This window comes from Haemaphysalis longicornis, unplaced genomic scaffold (genome assembly GCF_048455015.1).
Source record: "Haemaphysalis longicornis isolate Haplotype H1 unplaced genomic scaffold, Haemaphysalis longicornis Haplotype H1 scaffold_4, whole genome shotgun sequence".
Lineage (NCBI taxonomy): Eukaryota > Metazoa > Arthropoda > Arachnida > Ixodida > Ixodidae > Haemaphysalis > Haemaphysalis longicornis.
This window is the reverse complement of record NW_027526361.1, coordinates 165,339,069-165,356,585: the sequence shown is the minus strand read 5'-3', so window position 1 is coordinate 165,356,585 and position 17,517 is coordinate 165,339,069. Positions and strand designations below refer to the sequence as shown.

The window sequence follows — 17,517 nt, the reverse complement described above, 5'->3', positions numbered from 1 at the left end:
TAAAATTGTGTGCCTTTCTTGGAAAGACACAACTTTTCGGTTTCTAGCAGCAGCACTCATCACCGATGAACCGATACTACAGATGGCAGTGGAGACTCGAGCCACGGGATGGTGCTAGCCCCTCTGTTCATTTTCATCAACCCGATTCCAGACCTTTTCATTGCTGCTGGCTCCTTACGGTAGTGCTATTATTCCCTAAATTGCTCCAGCCACTTTCCGAGTAAAAGTGCAACAAACAATGACTGACTTCGTTATATCAAGGTTAACCGCCGCGACGTTCCATCACATACGGGTTGCAAACACGTAGGCTTCAACTGGCCAGGCAATGGGGAATTGAGAAAGTTTGTTAAATCCAGGAATTCATTACACAGAGGTGTTGAAATTAACGTGAAGTAGGCAACACTGAAGAATCCGCCCCAGCCAATGGAAGGCCAGAAGAGTTTATTCTGGGCTCTTGGGAGCCGCCGCCTGGCCATCACCCGAGGGCTTGAGGCCGCGGATGGAGAGGTCGTAGACCACCTCCTCGACCTTCTTGAGGTCGTACTTGAGCGCGTCAAACTTCTTGCGCAGGCTGTCGTTCTTGAGGTTGAGCAGCCGGAAGCCCAGGTTCATCTCGGTCACAAACGCCGAGATCTTCAGGGGCCAGCTGTAGTTGCCTGCCGTCACGCTGTTCATGGCAAAGCGGCTCTGCAGGGGGAAGTAAGAAGGCAACAGCTGCTGCACACATCTGGGGCCACTTTCAGCCTCACCTCACCATAGGCACTCAAGTCCCCACCACTACTGGGTTCACTGCCTGCAGTGTCTTGCTGCCCACATTTATTGCGCTGATTAAGCCAGCAGCTTTCCAGCAAGTCTGCAGCATCCCAATGCAACGGCCACTTTCCCGAAATTACCCTTAAATACTCGTCTTACCGGAAAAAATAAACGACAGAAATGCACTGCAATTTCCTCAGCCACAGTCTATCAGTTTGAGTCACCTTTTCTCTATCATTTTTTCATTTCGGACTGATTGCTAGCTGCTCTGTTCTTTGCATTTCCTTTTTTTCCCAAGTATTACCAACACGCTGCAGCACACGTTTTGTGAAGCAGTAGTTTCTGGGCTTGCCTCTGCCGAATACTCGCCACTTCTTTGCGCCGATTTTTGCTCGGCCACTGCTGCTTCCTCTGCTTTACTTGCCAGCTGCGCTAACAACACACACTGTACGAAGCAGTTTCTGCACACCTTGTTGTGGAACACCTGCTACTTGTCTACATTTGTTGATATTGCTTGGCCACTGTGTACAAATTGTATTTGTGCCCAAATTTCTGACTTTAGTTTTTGCATACGGCAATCTTTCTCTGTATAGGGCTACGAAGCCTTGTTTGCGACATTTCTCTAGTTGTTTTGAGTAGCCCCACCCTGCAACGGCACCATTAGAGTTTACAGTATAAATAAATACACGAATAAAAAAATGGTCGCCATCCCACCCTGCAAAAGTGGATGTCCAGCGAAGCTGTTTGTTGTAAACCGCAACACATGCTGACGGGGGAGGGTATGAAATGTTGCTCGTTGCCTCGGCGGGCTTGCCACTTGAGCTTGGCGTCTCTGGCAGCAAATGTTGGCTCTTGCCCAGCCTGATGCATGCTCTTGGGCAGGAAACTGCCATATTTAGTGACACTAGTCCTGCCTAGCCTTTAAACATAATCTGAAAACGTAATCTTTACCAGGAACACGTTGTGGAGGGGTGGGCAGGTGCCTTATCATCCATAATGCAGTTTTGATGCTTCTTTGTGGTTTTTTTTAAACGAATACTGAGCTCTATGCTGGGTCCTGCCTGCGTTTTTTGTTTAAGACATGAAATTTTCCGACCAACCAGAGGCTAAAAGCTTCGCTGCAATAAATAAATTAACGCAGTGTCTAGAGTTACGTCCGACGGAACCCAAAATCGAAAACTACAGTCACGTCCGACGGAACTTTAAGCCAGTTTCTAAAGTTACGTCCGACGGAACTCAGAATTAAAAACTAGGGTTACGTCCGACGTAACCCAAAATTGAAACGCAGTGTCTAGAGTTACGTCCGACGGAACCCAAAATCGAAAACTAGAGTTACGTCCGACGGAACTTTAAGCCTGTTTCTAAAGTTACGTCCGACAGAACTCAGAATTGAAAACTAGGGTTACGTCCAACGTAACTTTAAGCCAGGTTCTAGAGTTACGTCCAACGTAACCCAAAATTGAAAACTATAGTTACATCCGACGGAACTTTAAGCTGGTTTCTAGAGTTACGTCTGACGGAACCCCAAATTGAAAACTAAAGTTACGTCCGCGCGTGTCCTGCGGCGGGAACAGAGCCCCGGCCATCGTCGTCGCTTGAGCGGTCTGTGTACGCTCCGAGCACAGGATAGTTAGACGGAGATGGAAAGCTCGAGTGACTTGTACGCACTTGGAGCTACTGTCTAACTTGAACTTCGAAGTTTTTCCTTATTCATTCTAATGTTGTATAGAACGTCTTCATTTCCCTTCATCAAATCCAAATGTCTCGAGTTCGTCAATTCGACCGCCATCTATCCGAGAACTTCAACCCCATCGCCCCGCGAGCCTCCTGCCAAATCAACTGGAGCCCGGGAGATTGGATCGGCACCAGACTTCGGGGAAACGAATATCACAATCTTTACTAGGGGCGACACTTTTTTTTCTTTAATGCAGAATGCCACCCAGGCCCATTTCAGGGCCAGGGGGGCCAGGGCTCCCCTCATCCCCCCTTTCCCTCCTCAGGAAATTTTGATTGGGGGCGTGGGTGTTCTCCAGCAGGGCTCCCGCCATGCCGCTGCACCCAGAAACTTGCCTGCAGCTGCTCACCATGTGCAATACTAAGCAAGTCTTTCCGTGGCCGTGTCTTAATGGCGCCTGAGCATATCGGCCGAAGGACCGTAAGCGACACGGAACCATCACAAAAGAGCAGAGGACGCCGCACCCGGCAGTCGGCGCCCGCTAATCAGAGAAGGGTGTCTGCGCTTCAGACTTCTTCAGCCCCCCGCGTGCTAGCACCAGCCGCGGCAGACAGCCTTGTAGCAGCTTCCTTGAAAAATGGGCTTCAAATTCGCCGACAAGTAAATAACAAACCGAAAGACCAGAACAATTATCTCCGCACATTTATAAAGTTTACTGAGTGGTAATTCCCATCTACTGCATGCCCACCTATGTAATCTCCGTAAAATGTACATGCAAAAATTAAGCTTGGGTATTTTTAATGCCTGGTCGAATATTTGCGAACCATTTCCTTCAAGGGAAAATTTCAGCTTTTCACTTCAATATCATTTTGCTGGCATCTGAATATAAAGTAACTGTTTGCTCCATATCACAAATGGGCGTAAAACCACCCACTCTCCCCATAATAGTAGCGACTTTGATAAAATACGTTTTTCATTAATCAGCCAGATCAGTTAACTAAAATGTATCGACATTTTTTATTCTGTGAAGAAATAAGGGAGTACCAGGGCATTCGCTTTATTATCACTCATCAATTATTTATTATTAGTGGTAGGTAATTGATCGATTAAACTTCCGATTAATCGATTAATGCTTTAGTCACGATTAATTGTTTTAACCAGTTAAAGCTTCTGAGCAACAGAAAGAAAAATGTCATGTTGAAATTATACGCAAGCATGTCGATCGATATATTCGTGCTCAAATAACCCGCCTTACGTCAAGACAGAAAACGATGCCAGTATGCGAAAAGATGGCAGTGATTAAAACCGAAAACAGACAGGAAAATAGCTACTCGATAATATTTCATCGACAACTCTTATCTCAACTCGTGTATCTTCATGCCACAGGGCAAAATTTCAAATATAAACTACAAATATACACGGTACAAAAAAAAAACGACCAGTGGGCAATTATACATACCGTTTTGCCGTTGTATAAACTATTTCTGTAGTAAGAAAAGCGCGATTAATTGGCGCCATCGGCACTCATAACGGGCGCTGATGTTCCTGTTTCTAGAAAAAATGTGAGTGACGAACAAGCTGATAAGCGTCGCGTCCGCATCATGCGCCGTGATGATGACGTACTTACCTCATCCGGAATGTGTCTGAACAAGTGTATGAGCATATTGATCTGATATGTACTACTACATAATTATTTTTGGTCATTTTTTTCTAAAAAAAACCACACAACCGAATAATCCATGCATAATCGAATTAATTAATCGATGCCAATTAATCGGGTTGAAATATTAATTGACACCCAACCCTATTAATTACTCTTGAACCATGTAAATTGGTTCAAGAGTCTTCAAGAGCTGTAAATTTTTTGTGCTTTACGTTATGCCGGACGTAACTCAAAACATTGGCCTAAAGTTCCGTCGGACGTAACCCTAGTTTTCAATTTTGGGTTCCGTCGGACGTAACTCTAGAAACGGGCCTAAAGTTCCGTCGGACGTAACCCTAGTTTTTCAATTTTGGGTTACGTCGGACGTAACTCTAGAAACTGGCTTAAAGTTACGTCGGACGTAACCCTAGTTTTCAATTCTGAGTTCCGTCGGACGTAACTTTAGAAACTGGCTTAAAGTTCCGTCGGACGTAACTCTAGTTTTCAATTTTGGGTTCCGTCGGACGTAACTCTAGACACTGCGATAAATTAATGCGCAGACACGAAAACACGGCAGAGCCACAATCGCGGACCACGATGATACATCTTCGGAAGCACTCGGTGAGCACGAACGGTACGTTGCAGAAGAAAGGCTTGCACTACTGTTGCTAAAGGTGAGCCAGCCACGTAAGGGCAGCTGGCTACGGTACCATGATCAAGGAACACAACGGGGCACTCCTTCAGAAACCGGTAGCAACAATCAAGGAGTGGGCACGGGAGCAGCCTGATACATTGTGCCTTTGCCCTTGATTTCCTTCCACTCTGCACACCTCCAGCGCATGACACTGAAAAAACCGGTGGCACAGATTAATTACTGTGGAACCAGCACACCAACCTGCCAGTTACCAAGAACAAGCCGTTTTTCTGAACCTGCTTGCGGCTGCGCCAGCAAAAGCGACGCACGCATCAATGTCATCCCCAACGACGCACATCGGTTTCCGAGTTTGACTTCAAAACCCTGGCAGAGCAGTCACCCCCCTTCCGTGGGCATGGGAGCAGCTTCGACTGCACGCCTGGGCCTTGGCAGGTTTGGAACTAGGACAACCGTTGCCAATTTCTGCTCCCATGGCCCGGACATTGCGAGTGACTCTTTTCCAATGTTGCTTTTACTTTTGCCCACCAAAGATATTGGAACTAATCCAGGACCTGGAACTTGTTACAGCCGCTCGCTGGCACTGCCAACAGACCATTCCAAGCAAATGCAAGTGGTTTTTCGCATTCTAAAACATGTGCAGGCCCGTTCTGTAGAGTCATATAAAAGTGACGCTAAACTGGCCCCCGACCTTAAGGAAATCCAAACGAGTCAGAAAAAAATTGAAGCCAAGATTATCTCAATCGACAAACGCTTGCACACATGAGAAAAAAAAAAAAAAAAAAAAAAGAAGGCAGTAGATCACTTTGAACAGGATACGACTACTATTTAAGGCTCTGTGGGTTTAAACAGTGGACACCCAGTATGAGTTAATACAAGCTTGTCTCAACAAACTTGAAGATCAGTGTCAACGCAATAGCTTCAGTTTTCACGGTCAAGCATAGTCAAAAGATTGATTGATTGATTGTGGGGTTTAACGCGCCGACGCAACACAGGCGATGAGGCGCGCCGTAGTGGAGGGCTCCGGATTAATTTTGACCACCTGGGGATCTTTAACGTGCGCCGAAATCTCGTACACACGGGCGTTTTTGCTTTTGCCTCCATTAGAAAAGTGGCCGCCGCGGCCGGGAATCGAACCCGCGACCTCGTGCTCAGCAGCGCAACGCCTTAGCCACTGAGCCATCGCGGCGGGTATAGTCAAAAGAAACCTGGGAACAATCAGAACAGCATATTACAAAGATGATGTCTGGTGCAGCTGTTAACCTAGCAGATTATGACACTGAACGTGCCTATCACATAGGTCCTTACAAAGGTAAATGTTGCCCCATGATAGTTAAGTCAAAATTCTTTAAGTCTGCAATACATTAAAAGCACTAAACGCCACCGTCACCAAAGATATTTCTCCTGCTACGTGTCGGGCTCAAGGAAAGCTCATGGCCTTTGCCAAAAGCCAACCATTCAAGCTGGACTGCACCATGCTTGTAATTAACAAAAATTAAAGCCATTCCACTCAATGTTAAAGCTGTCGGAAGTGCGGAGCAGCGATTCATCATAATGGGCTGTAGCGCTGTCACCCACTCACTGCTACCACCCAATGCAATTCAAATTTCCCACCTTGCAGTGCTTGCGCAACCCCTGCCCGAAACTGTGCCAGTGGGAGTTGTGATCTTTTTGTGCTTGCTTTTCCTCCTGCCCCGCAAGTGCCGGCGTTGGACTGCCACTTTTTTTCGCTTACTATAGTAAAAACCAACCCAACGAGCGTTCGCAACTAAATGAACATGGGGGCTGCCGGTTAATTGCGTATTGTTTGCTTCAAATGTACCTACAGTTTTTCCTTGCGCTAAACATCGGGGAGATGTATGACAAGCGCCAACAGTTCACGAGTTTCGAACGCTTATGACTACATAAATCGCTTGGCTTTCGAAGCCTCTGGGTTGCGCCACGCCGACAGCCGCTACAACGGACACCGCGTGGCTCTACTTGGGTCCAGCGAGCAAGCTACGATAACAAGGCGAGGCCCTGAAGTGCCCTGCACTTAAAAAGCACAACCCTTGCAACGATAGCACAGACAAACTAGGGCCTCAACAGGAACACAACCAGGTGCTCTCTGCTCCAGCGCCCGCATGTGTCCTAACATCCTAACGTGCGAGGGCAGTGGAACAAAGTCGGCTAATGTATCAGTGCTTTCACTAATGTTCGGGGTATTATTAACAAACAGGATGCATCTGCCATTGACACTTGTGGCACTGGCGCCGTAGCGCTAACGTAGACGTGATTGCACCCACAAGTTTGAGATCACGACAGTCTACACTAAGGTCGTTTTTCGTTCTATTGATGTGACTGCATGATACAGTGAGGCTGCAGGTTTTTGTTGGGTGTGTCTGAAGATTTTTTGTCACATGTTATCAGTAACCTCGAAACTGTATGCACCCTTGCTGTCCTGAAAGTTTACTATTTGTGCCTGTTACCAGCCCCCTACTGACTCACCCGATTTTATAAATGAGATACGCAATGTTTTAACCGTACCTGTTTCTCGGTATCCCACGTCCCCCATTTTTGTGGGGCATTTTTTTAACTGAATTTACTGATTAACAACACACTATTGGTCGCTCCTCTTAGTTCAAGAGACATATGCCCTCTTTTGCTGAGAAACCAACAAGGTTAACAAACAGTACAGCTAACACTCCAACGCTGACAACCACCCCTAATTTCCTTTCTAAGCACGCACACCTGCCAAGTATAAATGATCATCTTTTACGCACATTCACCGTAAAGATAATGTGTCCAAAAACAATGAAACGAGGTGAACCTGTCGGCAACTGCAACCATGTGAATTTGCAGGCAATTAATAACAAGCTGCGCCAATTTCTCAACACTTGTTTTTAGAAAATTTTTATAATCAAACTGTGGAAACTAACTCGGGCATGAGCACAAGAAAATTAGCAAGCTGACGAACAAGTACATTTCTATTCCCTTTATCCCTTTGAGCCACAGCGCCCCATGGTACGCCGTCGAGTACATTTATAACGATACCGTTTATAACGTTATTTCGGATGTAACGATGGACAACTATGGCACCTTCCACTTTTGTATGCTTTATAAGGTAAAAAAAAAAAAAAAAAAAAACGCTTATTACAATGCTCCAGTGGTGCGGCATCGGATATAGCGATTGAATCCGGTTACAGTGTGCACCAAAAATGTGAGCTGCTGCCGGCTCTCCACGTCGACCTTGCCAAGCCGCCCACCCCTCAAGAAATGAGTCGACTGTGTCACTTTTCCAGGAAGCGAGGGGCGGAGGGGAGCCATTTTCTCCCAAACACGCTCCCCGCGCCACCGCTCTGGCCTCGTTCCCGCGCCCGCTCACTCACATCGCGCCTTCGCTTGTGGTGTCATGTGCGCGCTGTTTTGAATTTGACGGAGTTCCTCTTCAACTGCCTCCGTTTTTCTGCCGAAGGGGAGTTAGGGCCAGTGTATTGGAAACGTTTGAGCTCCTTGAGATCGTTGCGTGGATATCTGCTGTGGACAGCGGTGACAGCGACCACTCTGACGATGCGGTTGTGCAGCCTACTCGGACAATGTCTTCGCAGGATGCCCAACGCATGATACAGTCCACCAAGGGCCCCCCGCTCACCTAGGTGAAACAGTTATAGATGCTCTTGAAAGAGGTGCGCACGACCTTCGCGTGCAGCAAACAGAGCTGGCTATGACCTCATTTCTGCTAATAAGTGGTCGTACGGCCTTGCTTGCAAGCACATAAAATGTGCCGAGCTCGGTTTCATCTGTAATTATTTTACAACCCGCTTATAATAATTATCGGTTATAACAAAGGGGATTTTCTTGGCACTTGGATATTGTTATAAGTGGACTAGGCTGTACAAGAAACCTTAGACGCTTATCCAACAAGAAAAAAAAAAAAGACGCTTGTATGGATTAACAAAACTTCTTAAAAATGATACACGTTGGGCGGCTTACAAACAAACTAAGGATAACTATGTTGTGGCAGCCTTGCCACTTGCGCTCGGCCTCTCTGGTGGCCAATGTTGGGTCCTGCCTAGCCTGATGCATGCGCTCAAAGTCACTCTCGATGAAGGTCACTTAAAGAAAATTCTTCCCATACCCTGTTACCCATGATGCTAGTTACTGACACTAAGAAGTCTAACGCCATGCTGCTGGCCACTTTGAAGCTGATTTTGTCTTTCAGCCCGACGATAACACGTGCACAAATTTGCAGGCTAAATTGAGCAGAAAAAGGGTGCATGTTAGATTCATGCAGATATGGTATTTGATGGCCCCTTGTCCCTCCCCCTGTGATCACCTGTTCTCCCTTGTGTGTAACCTGGTTCTTGCCAGGAGTGGGGACAAAACTGAAGCCCCACCCACCTGCCTCACTGCCTGCACAGAGAAGGCAGCGCCGCCTCGTCAGCCGTGCGCATGCAGGTTGTTTTCGTGTACAGGAAACGCTGCTGTCTCTTCCGCTATTTCATGAGCATTATGTGCAAAATCCGCAAACTCATGATAGTCTGCGGCGTTGCTTGGAAAAAAGTGCACTTCAGGGGGCACATAGGTGTTTGGGATTGAAAAACCGCCCAAAAAAGCACGATGGCGAGCTCCGGGATACCACCAGCAGCCATGGAGTACGACAAATCCAGCGGCCGGACGATCCATCCACTTAAACCATCGACCGAGGTGATCGCAGCACGAACCCGCCAAGCTCTCCGAAAAGCGCGAGCCCAGAATCGAACGACGACGAACGACAACTCTGCAGCTAAGCCTCACGTGCCTGCCCGCGCCATTCCACCTCCCCGCCTTCCCGACTCGCATTACATCACCATCTATCGACCAAGAACGGGCCTGCGAGTTGGAGCTTGGGCCACACAAGACATCGTACAAGGTTTGATCACCTCAAGCGGTCTTCCCCGGGCGCAGCTCCTGGAATGGGTCACTATCCAAGACCAACCGGCGCAGGATCTCGTTGTAGCCGGCACCCCAGATCCTGGTATCGCCACAGTCCTCTCACAAATTACAATGATCACTCTCGGGCAAACCAGCTTCGAAATCCCCGCCTACATGAAGCCCCCTCCCGGGACTTCCCGAGGAGTGATCCACGGCCTGCCCGAAGACATCGACAATGACGCCCTACTCGAACTGACGGCTCCCAATAAGCCTTACCTAGTTCACGCAAGGCTGCTGGGCCGGACATGTTCAGCCCTTCCGACCTTCAGTGGAACCAGAGTACCTTTCTACGTGAAAGTGGGGTGCGAACTCATTTGCTGCCGGCCGTACAGGCGGGTGGCGCACGTGTGTCAACAGTGCGGGGAGGCGGGCCACCGCCCCGAGTCCACAAACTGTTTCAAGTGTGGTGCTGTTGGCACCCCACCAGACCACACCAAAGTGACCAGCCACTACCAGCAAAGAGTGCCACCCCAGCGAGCACCAAAGCAACGGCCTGCCCAGTTCCAGGCCCGCCTACAACAGCACCAGCGGCACCAGGCACCTCCTGCTGGAGTCCGCTACCCACGGCCCAGGTGAGCTGGTCAGCGGCCGTACGCGGCACTGCTCCCTCCCAACCTCTGCAACAAAATGACGTCCCACAACAACACCCCCTATCCCCCCTACAGCAAGAAAGAGAACTTCAGGCAGGCCTAGATGCCCTCACAGAAAAAGTGAAAAAACTCCCCTCTCCCACCTCTCCCGCCCCCCCCTGGAGCCCGAGCAGCTCGATGAGCGATTCAACAATTGGCTGGACCCCATTACAAAAGCCCTGCCCGAAGCAACCGCCCCCCTACACACCGCAGTGGATGCACTTACAACACACCAGATGAAACTGGAAAAGGCCATCCCCACCCTTCCCTTGCCCAATCCCGACAAGTGAAGTACCATCCATATGACGATGGCAGCCTCTCCCCGCGACCCTCATCTAGTCTCTCGTAATGACTTCCGCCCCAGCGCCGACCCTTAACATCTTCCAATGGAACTGCAGATCGTACGACAGCAAGAAAGACCAACTGGGCCTCAACATCCTCCAAAACCCCCCGACATTGTCGCCCTTCAAGCGGTTAACACCCCGAACCCCACCTTCCAAAACTACGTCTCATTCTCGCAAGACCCCCAAAGCAGAACGGCCGTCATGGTGAACAAAAATCACCCCACTCAGACCCACAATTTTCCTCAAGACGTGGCCAACACCTTTGTGGAAATTATCCCCAGTCACTCTTCTCAACCAAGCATGTACATTCTTGACGTATACAGCCCACCATCCGCATCCCTCAAGGAAATCGACACCCTACTTCATGAAGCGCGCAAGATCTCCAAGCAGGACCCCCTCCTCCTGGTGGGAGATTTCAACACCCCACACCACGGCTGGGGTAAGGTGGCTAGAATGGGGAGGTGTGAGTACCGCGGCGCCTTCCTTCGGCCGCGCGTGACTCCCTTGCGCGCAGATGACACCAGGGAAAATGTGGCGCTGCCCGTCGAGGCGCGGTAGCCGCAGCCGGCCGCGCCGTCCTGCCCGCGCTCTCCCTGCCCTCGCCGTGGCCAGCTTCGTCGTGCGTTGTGGACTGTCTCGCGTCGTTCTCTCGTTCGGGCATTTGTTCGGGGTGCGATGCTGTCGACAGCAAAGAATACGACGGAGCAAACGGAGAAAACAAACTAACTTGCGCATTCAGCGTAACACCTTTGCATGCTAAAGCCGCGGCAGAAATTCGCTAGTCAATGGGTGATGTGCCGCAGATTGGCTGCCGAGACCATTCTGCTGCCCTGAGCTTCACGCTATACGGTTTTATTGCCTTAGGAGGATACAGTTTCTACTTAAGGTGTGAACTAGCAAGGTAATGAGAAGAAACTGAATGCAGCGAAACCTTGCATGATGCAGGCTGAATTTTACAATTTTTTTTAATTCTTCACTTGTAAAAAAATTCAGGGAAGCTTGCATTCACGCGCAATACTTGAATGACGAAGCTCTTGTAGTCGGGCACTCCCGGACGCATATTTAAGTTTTTAGTATCATTGTTTAGTTGCATTGTTTGGGAGCTAGTAATCGTCGTCATATGCATCGAAGATGCCGTCGTCTTCGCGGCGAGTGGTAGATGCAAAGTCATCCTCAGCATTGTAGACTTCCACGTACTGTGCTCTTCTCATCAATTCTCGAGGTAGCGGTGGCGGGAACTTCCGCATAAGCGCTGAAGTTTTTTTTTTTTTTTTCTTTTTACATGGGCGGTAGGGCTTGACGACAGCGCTGTTTTTTTTTTTTTTTAACTAAAGCCACTTCCCGTGCTGAAGGCGCTCGGTGGTCGCCGCGAGGCACGCGCTCACGAGGGCTCGGCATTTTCTTGGTATCTATTTTCTGCTACGGCGAACTTACAGCTTGTACAACAGCTCCGCTGTTAATACTTTTTCTTTTCCCCCAATAAATATAATTTTGTTCTCTCTTCACCTGTAAATACTTTTTGTTTCTTCATCACCTGTCAGTAGTTTGTTTTTCTTCACCTGGAAATAGTTTTTCCTACTTCATATCTTCTTTTAGTATCCTCACTATGCACTTTTTTTTTTCACCTGTTAATGCTTTTTTTTTCTTCTTCACCTGCAAATAGTTCTTCCCCGGTGAATAGTTCTTGTTTTCTTTTCAGCGGTAAATGCTTTTTGTGTGTTTCTTATATACAGGTGCTAATGGGCACCTGTAAATATAGTTAAATTTGTATCTTCACATGTAAATAAACGTTTTTGTTTTCATTGTAAATAAACGATTTCATGACGAGACCAGATGTGTTGCTTCAATGTCTGCTATCATTTCTGATGTGAGCGGGATAACTGCATGCGGTCTAGCGGTTTGTTAAGGGTTTCAGAAAGCGCGGTGTACTCCGAGACGCCTTCAGGACAGTTTGCAGGCCCTTGCGGTAGTGCCGATCTCGAGGACGGCGGCCGTATTTCGAGGGAAGCGAAATGCAAGGCGCCTCTGTACAGGGCCGTGTCAGTGCACATTATACAACTCCAAGTTTTTTTTTAATAAAAGCCGGAGCCACTTCACGTAATGTGCAAACGTGCTTTTGAAACTGCATGCAATGCGAACTGTTCCCGTAAAACTAAATTTCATGGGTGTAATGAAATGGGCTCATAAATTTTTTTAGTGATAAATATTCTCTTTTACTCTTCCAGAAAGCTCGCCATACCGCAACGGGTTCGTTTCCCCCTTGATGGTAGAAATGCAGCCGACGCGATGCCGGCGGCGCGCTCATTCCAGCTGCGCGCCTTACCGTGCCTTGGTCAACAGCGCCGCCCGTGGCATCTGCGCGCTTTGGAGTCACGTTTCCGCCGCCGGTACTCACACCTCCCCATTCTAGCCACCTTAGCTGGGGCTACGCACAAGCCACAAAAAAGGGCACGGCTTTATTACAAGCCTCCCAACATCATGGCTTTGTACTATACAACAACTCGACTCAACCAACCAGACTGGGCACAAGTGTGGCACGGAACATGACACCCGACCTCACTTTTGCGACCAACACACCAAACATTAAGTGGACTGTTACAACTAAGGTCGCCCACTCTCCCACCAGGAGGAAGAGGGCTAGAATCACCAACTGGCCGGAATTCAGAGCAGACACCACTCCGCTCCCACCTATCGGGGAAGACATCACGGCATGGACGGAAGCACTTAAAGGAGCCATGAAGAGAAAATGCAAGTTGGTTTTATTCGAAAGATTTCGTGTTTTATAGTGCCCCCAGCGCTTGTCCGGATACAAGCGGTGCTTTATTCACTGAGAAATTAAACAATTTAGGTTAAAATTTTGATTTTCCCGCTCAATCGTGCGTTTTCGTGGTCCCAAATGACATCACAGGAACCGACCGCTCTGCAGCCTAGAGTACCTTCATTCACGCATCCGCCGTACAGGGTAGAGACACGTATACGCTGGCGCCGCCATTTTCGGTTGCTCGCTCGCCGCCGAAGCAAGTCATTGTGTCAAAACCGCGCTAAAATTATCGCCGCAACGCGGTTTACTGAAGAAGTTTGAATCATATTGTCTGTTTCGCGTTGCTAGGTCTCGTGGGAAACGAAAAGAATAACGCGTTGAGCCCGTTGGCCCAATTGCGGCGGCACAGGACCGTTCAAAGGTTGTCTCCACCCTGTACAGCGGTGTTGGTTTGTTCCCGCGTTTCTTTACGTTCCGTAACCTAGATGGCGCCACCATACCGTGGCAAGCGTTTAGTTTGTTTTTGCCCGCATTTAAACCTGGCTTGTTTTTGTTCTGGGAGAAAATATTCGTTCCCTGAAACAGTGCTCGCTCGACAAATGGGGTCACGTAAGACACCGTTGCTTGCGTCAATCGGCCAGTGCCGTCTGAGACAACCCCAAGCCCCGTAGTGCTGTGCAGCTAAACCAAGCATGCTGTGCGAAGTACAAACAGCAGAACGCATCAGTACTTCTATGTTTACATGTGCTTTCGTAACTTCCACTGTTTGTCCCATCATTCTTATTGCTTTGTAAAGAATGTGCCCTAAATTTAAGCGCAAATCGCTCGTTCGTCTAGTTTGTAAGCTCACCTAATTTGCGTCTGCTTCTGCCAGCCTCCGCCAATCGCAGAGCTTAGCTCATGTGACATCATAGGTTCTGTTGCGGGAAATGAGGTGGTGGGTCGCATGACCATTCCCGTTTTTCCTAATTATGTAGCTTATTTGAGCGAAGTTTACGTTAAAAGTGGTGTCAGTATGATTCTAACGAGACAATCTTTTGAATGAACCAAACTTGTGTTTTCTCTTCATGGCTCCTTTAAACTAGTTCACAAGCACACACACGAAATAGCCCTCACGGACACCAACCCTGACGTAAACCCGGATCTGCTCCCCATCTGGGATGCCTGCCGAGGCCTCATCAAGAGATGGCAACGTCAGCGCCACAACAAGAAATTAAGGAAGCGCATAGCCCAACTCACCCAACAAGCTCAAGACTATGCCAAAACACTCTAGCAGCAACACTGGCGCTCGTTTTGTGACCAGCTGAAGGGCACTGGCAGTAATAACGCACGTGGCATATACTACACCACCTCATCGACAATACCAAATCGCGTTCCATCACCAACACCAAGATCCATCGACTAATCAGAAACAGTGATCTTAGACCCGGAGAACTCCTTCAACCATCAAAACCCACCTCTTCGGTCACCCTACGGCGCATCCGGCTCCTATCTCAACTGAATACACGGGGCAGCCCAATAGCGAACTGGATGCTCCTTTCACAGAATCAGAATTCCAGCAAGCATTAGCACGTCTCACCCGAAACACAACGCCAGGTAGAGATGGAATCGTCAACCGACTGCTCAGAAAATTGGACCACGAGTCTCAAGATTCGCTTCTAGAACTGTTCAATCATCATTGGGACCAGGGAACCTTGCAGGCCGAGTGGAAACATTCTGACACTACCCTCATCCCAAAACCCAACAAGCCCATTTCTCCAACATCGCTTCGCCCCATCTCACTGACATCGTGCATTGGAGAACTTTTCGAGCCCCTAGTGCGCCAAGGCTTGACAGCCTACCTAGAAGAACGAGAACTTTTCCCCCTCACCATGTTTGGCTTTCGTCAAAATCTCTCGATGCAGGATGTTCTTATTCAACTAAAAGAGCAAGTCATAGATCATCTCAGCCGTTCTACACCCAAAACCGTACTGGCATTAGATATAAAGGGGGCCTTTGACAACGTCCCCCATGCAGCCATCCTAGAAAACCTCATTAACACCAACTGTGGAGCTAAAACTCATAACTTTGTCAGAACGTTCCTCACAGATCGAACAGCAACACTCCGGCTCGGCCCCCATGTATCACCCACCTTCAACCCTCCGGCCAAGGGGACACCCCAGGGGTCGGTAATTTCACCCCTACTATTCAATATAGCCCTCTTTCCACTCCCTTCATTATTGGAGTCCATACCACACCTTCAGCATGCATTTTATGCTGATGATATAACCCTATGGACCACAGAAGGCTCCAGCGGTCACCAACAAGATGCCCTACAGAAAGCAGTCGATACCACGATCTCCTACCTCCAGTCCAGAGGGCTGACTTGTGAACCCTCTAAATCAGCCCTTCTTGTCTTAAAGTCCCGCACCCGCGGTCGTCCACCTCTCCCAACGCCTGACCCACAAGTAACCATCTCCGGTTAACCCATACCCAAAGTCAAGACTCTAAGAATATTGGGGGTCCCATTCCACCATGATGGGTCCGGCGCGGCCCTCCTACCCCAACTGCAAACAACCATAGCCCAACTCCCCCACCTCCTTCGCCGCATCAGCAACAAAAATTTTGGGCTGAAAGAGCAGGACACGTGCCGCGTCGTACAATCGCTACTCCTCAGCAGGCTCACGTACGCCACGCCGTTCCTGGCCCTCAAGCCTCAAGAACCGGCCAAATTGGATGCCCTCGTACGCAAGACCTATAAAGTGGCACTGGGACTGCCTGTATACACCAGCAACGAGAAACTGCTACAACTCGGGATACATAACACCCTCTCAGAACTTCTTGAAGCCCAGCACACGGCGCAACTCAACCGACTGTCCCTAACACCCCCAGGCAGGAGAGTACTCCAACTCATAGGAAGAGAACCCCCTAATTCCAATGACGCCCCGTACCCGATCCCGCCGAACATACGGTGCAAGATCCAGGTAGCCCCCATACCCCGCCACATGCACCCGACTTTCAACAAGGGCTGCAGAGAAGCTTGCGTTCGTCATCTGGCCAGAAAATACTCCGAAGACCGCCAGGTTCAGTACACAGACATTGCACAGCCCCCCCGATCACGAAGAACCACAATTGTTGCCCTTACTCCGCAAGGTGAGGTGGCCACAGCAGCATCTTATTGTAGTTTATCACCCACAACGGCTGAGGCCATCGCGATTACCCATGCTGCAACTACTCACCAGAACCAACCACAAGTGACAGTTCTTACCGATTGCCAACAGGCCCGCCGACTGTATCAGTATGGCAGGGTACCGGAAAGCGCCCTTTGTCTCCTCCAGACCTTGCCCGAAGATCTTGAAATCACCATCGTATGGATCCCAGGCCACTCGGGCCTTGCCGGCAACGAGGCAGCCCACGCTGCTGCCCGCTATCTGCACTTCCGGGCATTCCCACCCTCAAGGCAAGATGCCTCGAGCTGCCAGGGCTCCACAATCCCCTCTCAAACACCCCTCGATCCTATCCCACTACCTGCACTCCAGAAGGATCTATCCATCGCCCCACCCTACTCTCAGCAACCAACAGGCTCATATCTGGCGCCGGCTACAGACCAGTACTTAGCCACATTTCTCCACCACTCTTCCAAGACGACTGCCGCACTTGCAACGTCCCTCTCACCACCTACCACTTGGTGCACTCGTGCCCAGACAGCCCTAAACATCACCTGAACAGTGGGAGTTCGCGCTGACCAGCTCGGCTTTGGAGCAGCAACAAGCTCTGGTCGACCGGGCACTCTAATCAGCGCAGGCTCGCGGCCTCCTGGTCTTGGGAGGCTGACCAGTTCCGCTCTTACTTCTTTTCCTTTAGGGTAAATAAACGTTTATCTCTCTGTCTCAGGTATCACTTTTCTCTTGATCTACACAGTTTTTCCTCCGAAAATTCTGTACGTGGAACAGTACCAGGTACTTATAAAAGCCACAGAGGGCCGATTTCAACAAAGAAATAACAATTTCCCCATAATTCCCCACTTTTTCGCCACGAGTGGCATCGCAGTAATACGAAATTCTTGAGAGGTACATCCCAGCATGTAGTGCAGCTAGGAAGATCACTTCTCTTGCACTGTGAAGCTGAG

At 49.1% G+C, this 17,517-nt stretch overlaps 1 protein-coding gene across 1 annotated transcript in view; it reads right to left on the bottom strand.

Annotated features, from left to right (window-relative positions):
- Window positions 1-403: 403 nt before the first annotated feature.
- Window positions 404-17,517, bottom strand: part of Trsn (translin) — a 56,558-nt gene continuing 39,444 nt past the window's right edge. The window contains exon 6 of the mRNA XM_077707861.1: window positions 404-687. Coding sequence (XP_077563987.1) covers window positions 442-687 — 246 coding nt within the window. The 3' untranslated portion in view covers window positions 404-441. The remainder of the gene's footprint in view (window positions 688-17,517) is intronic.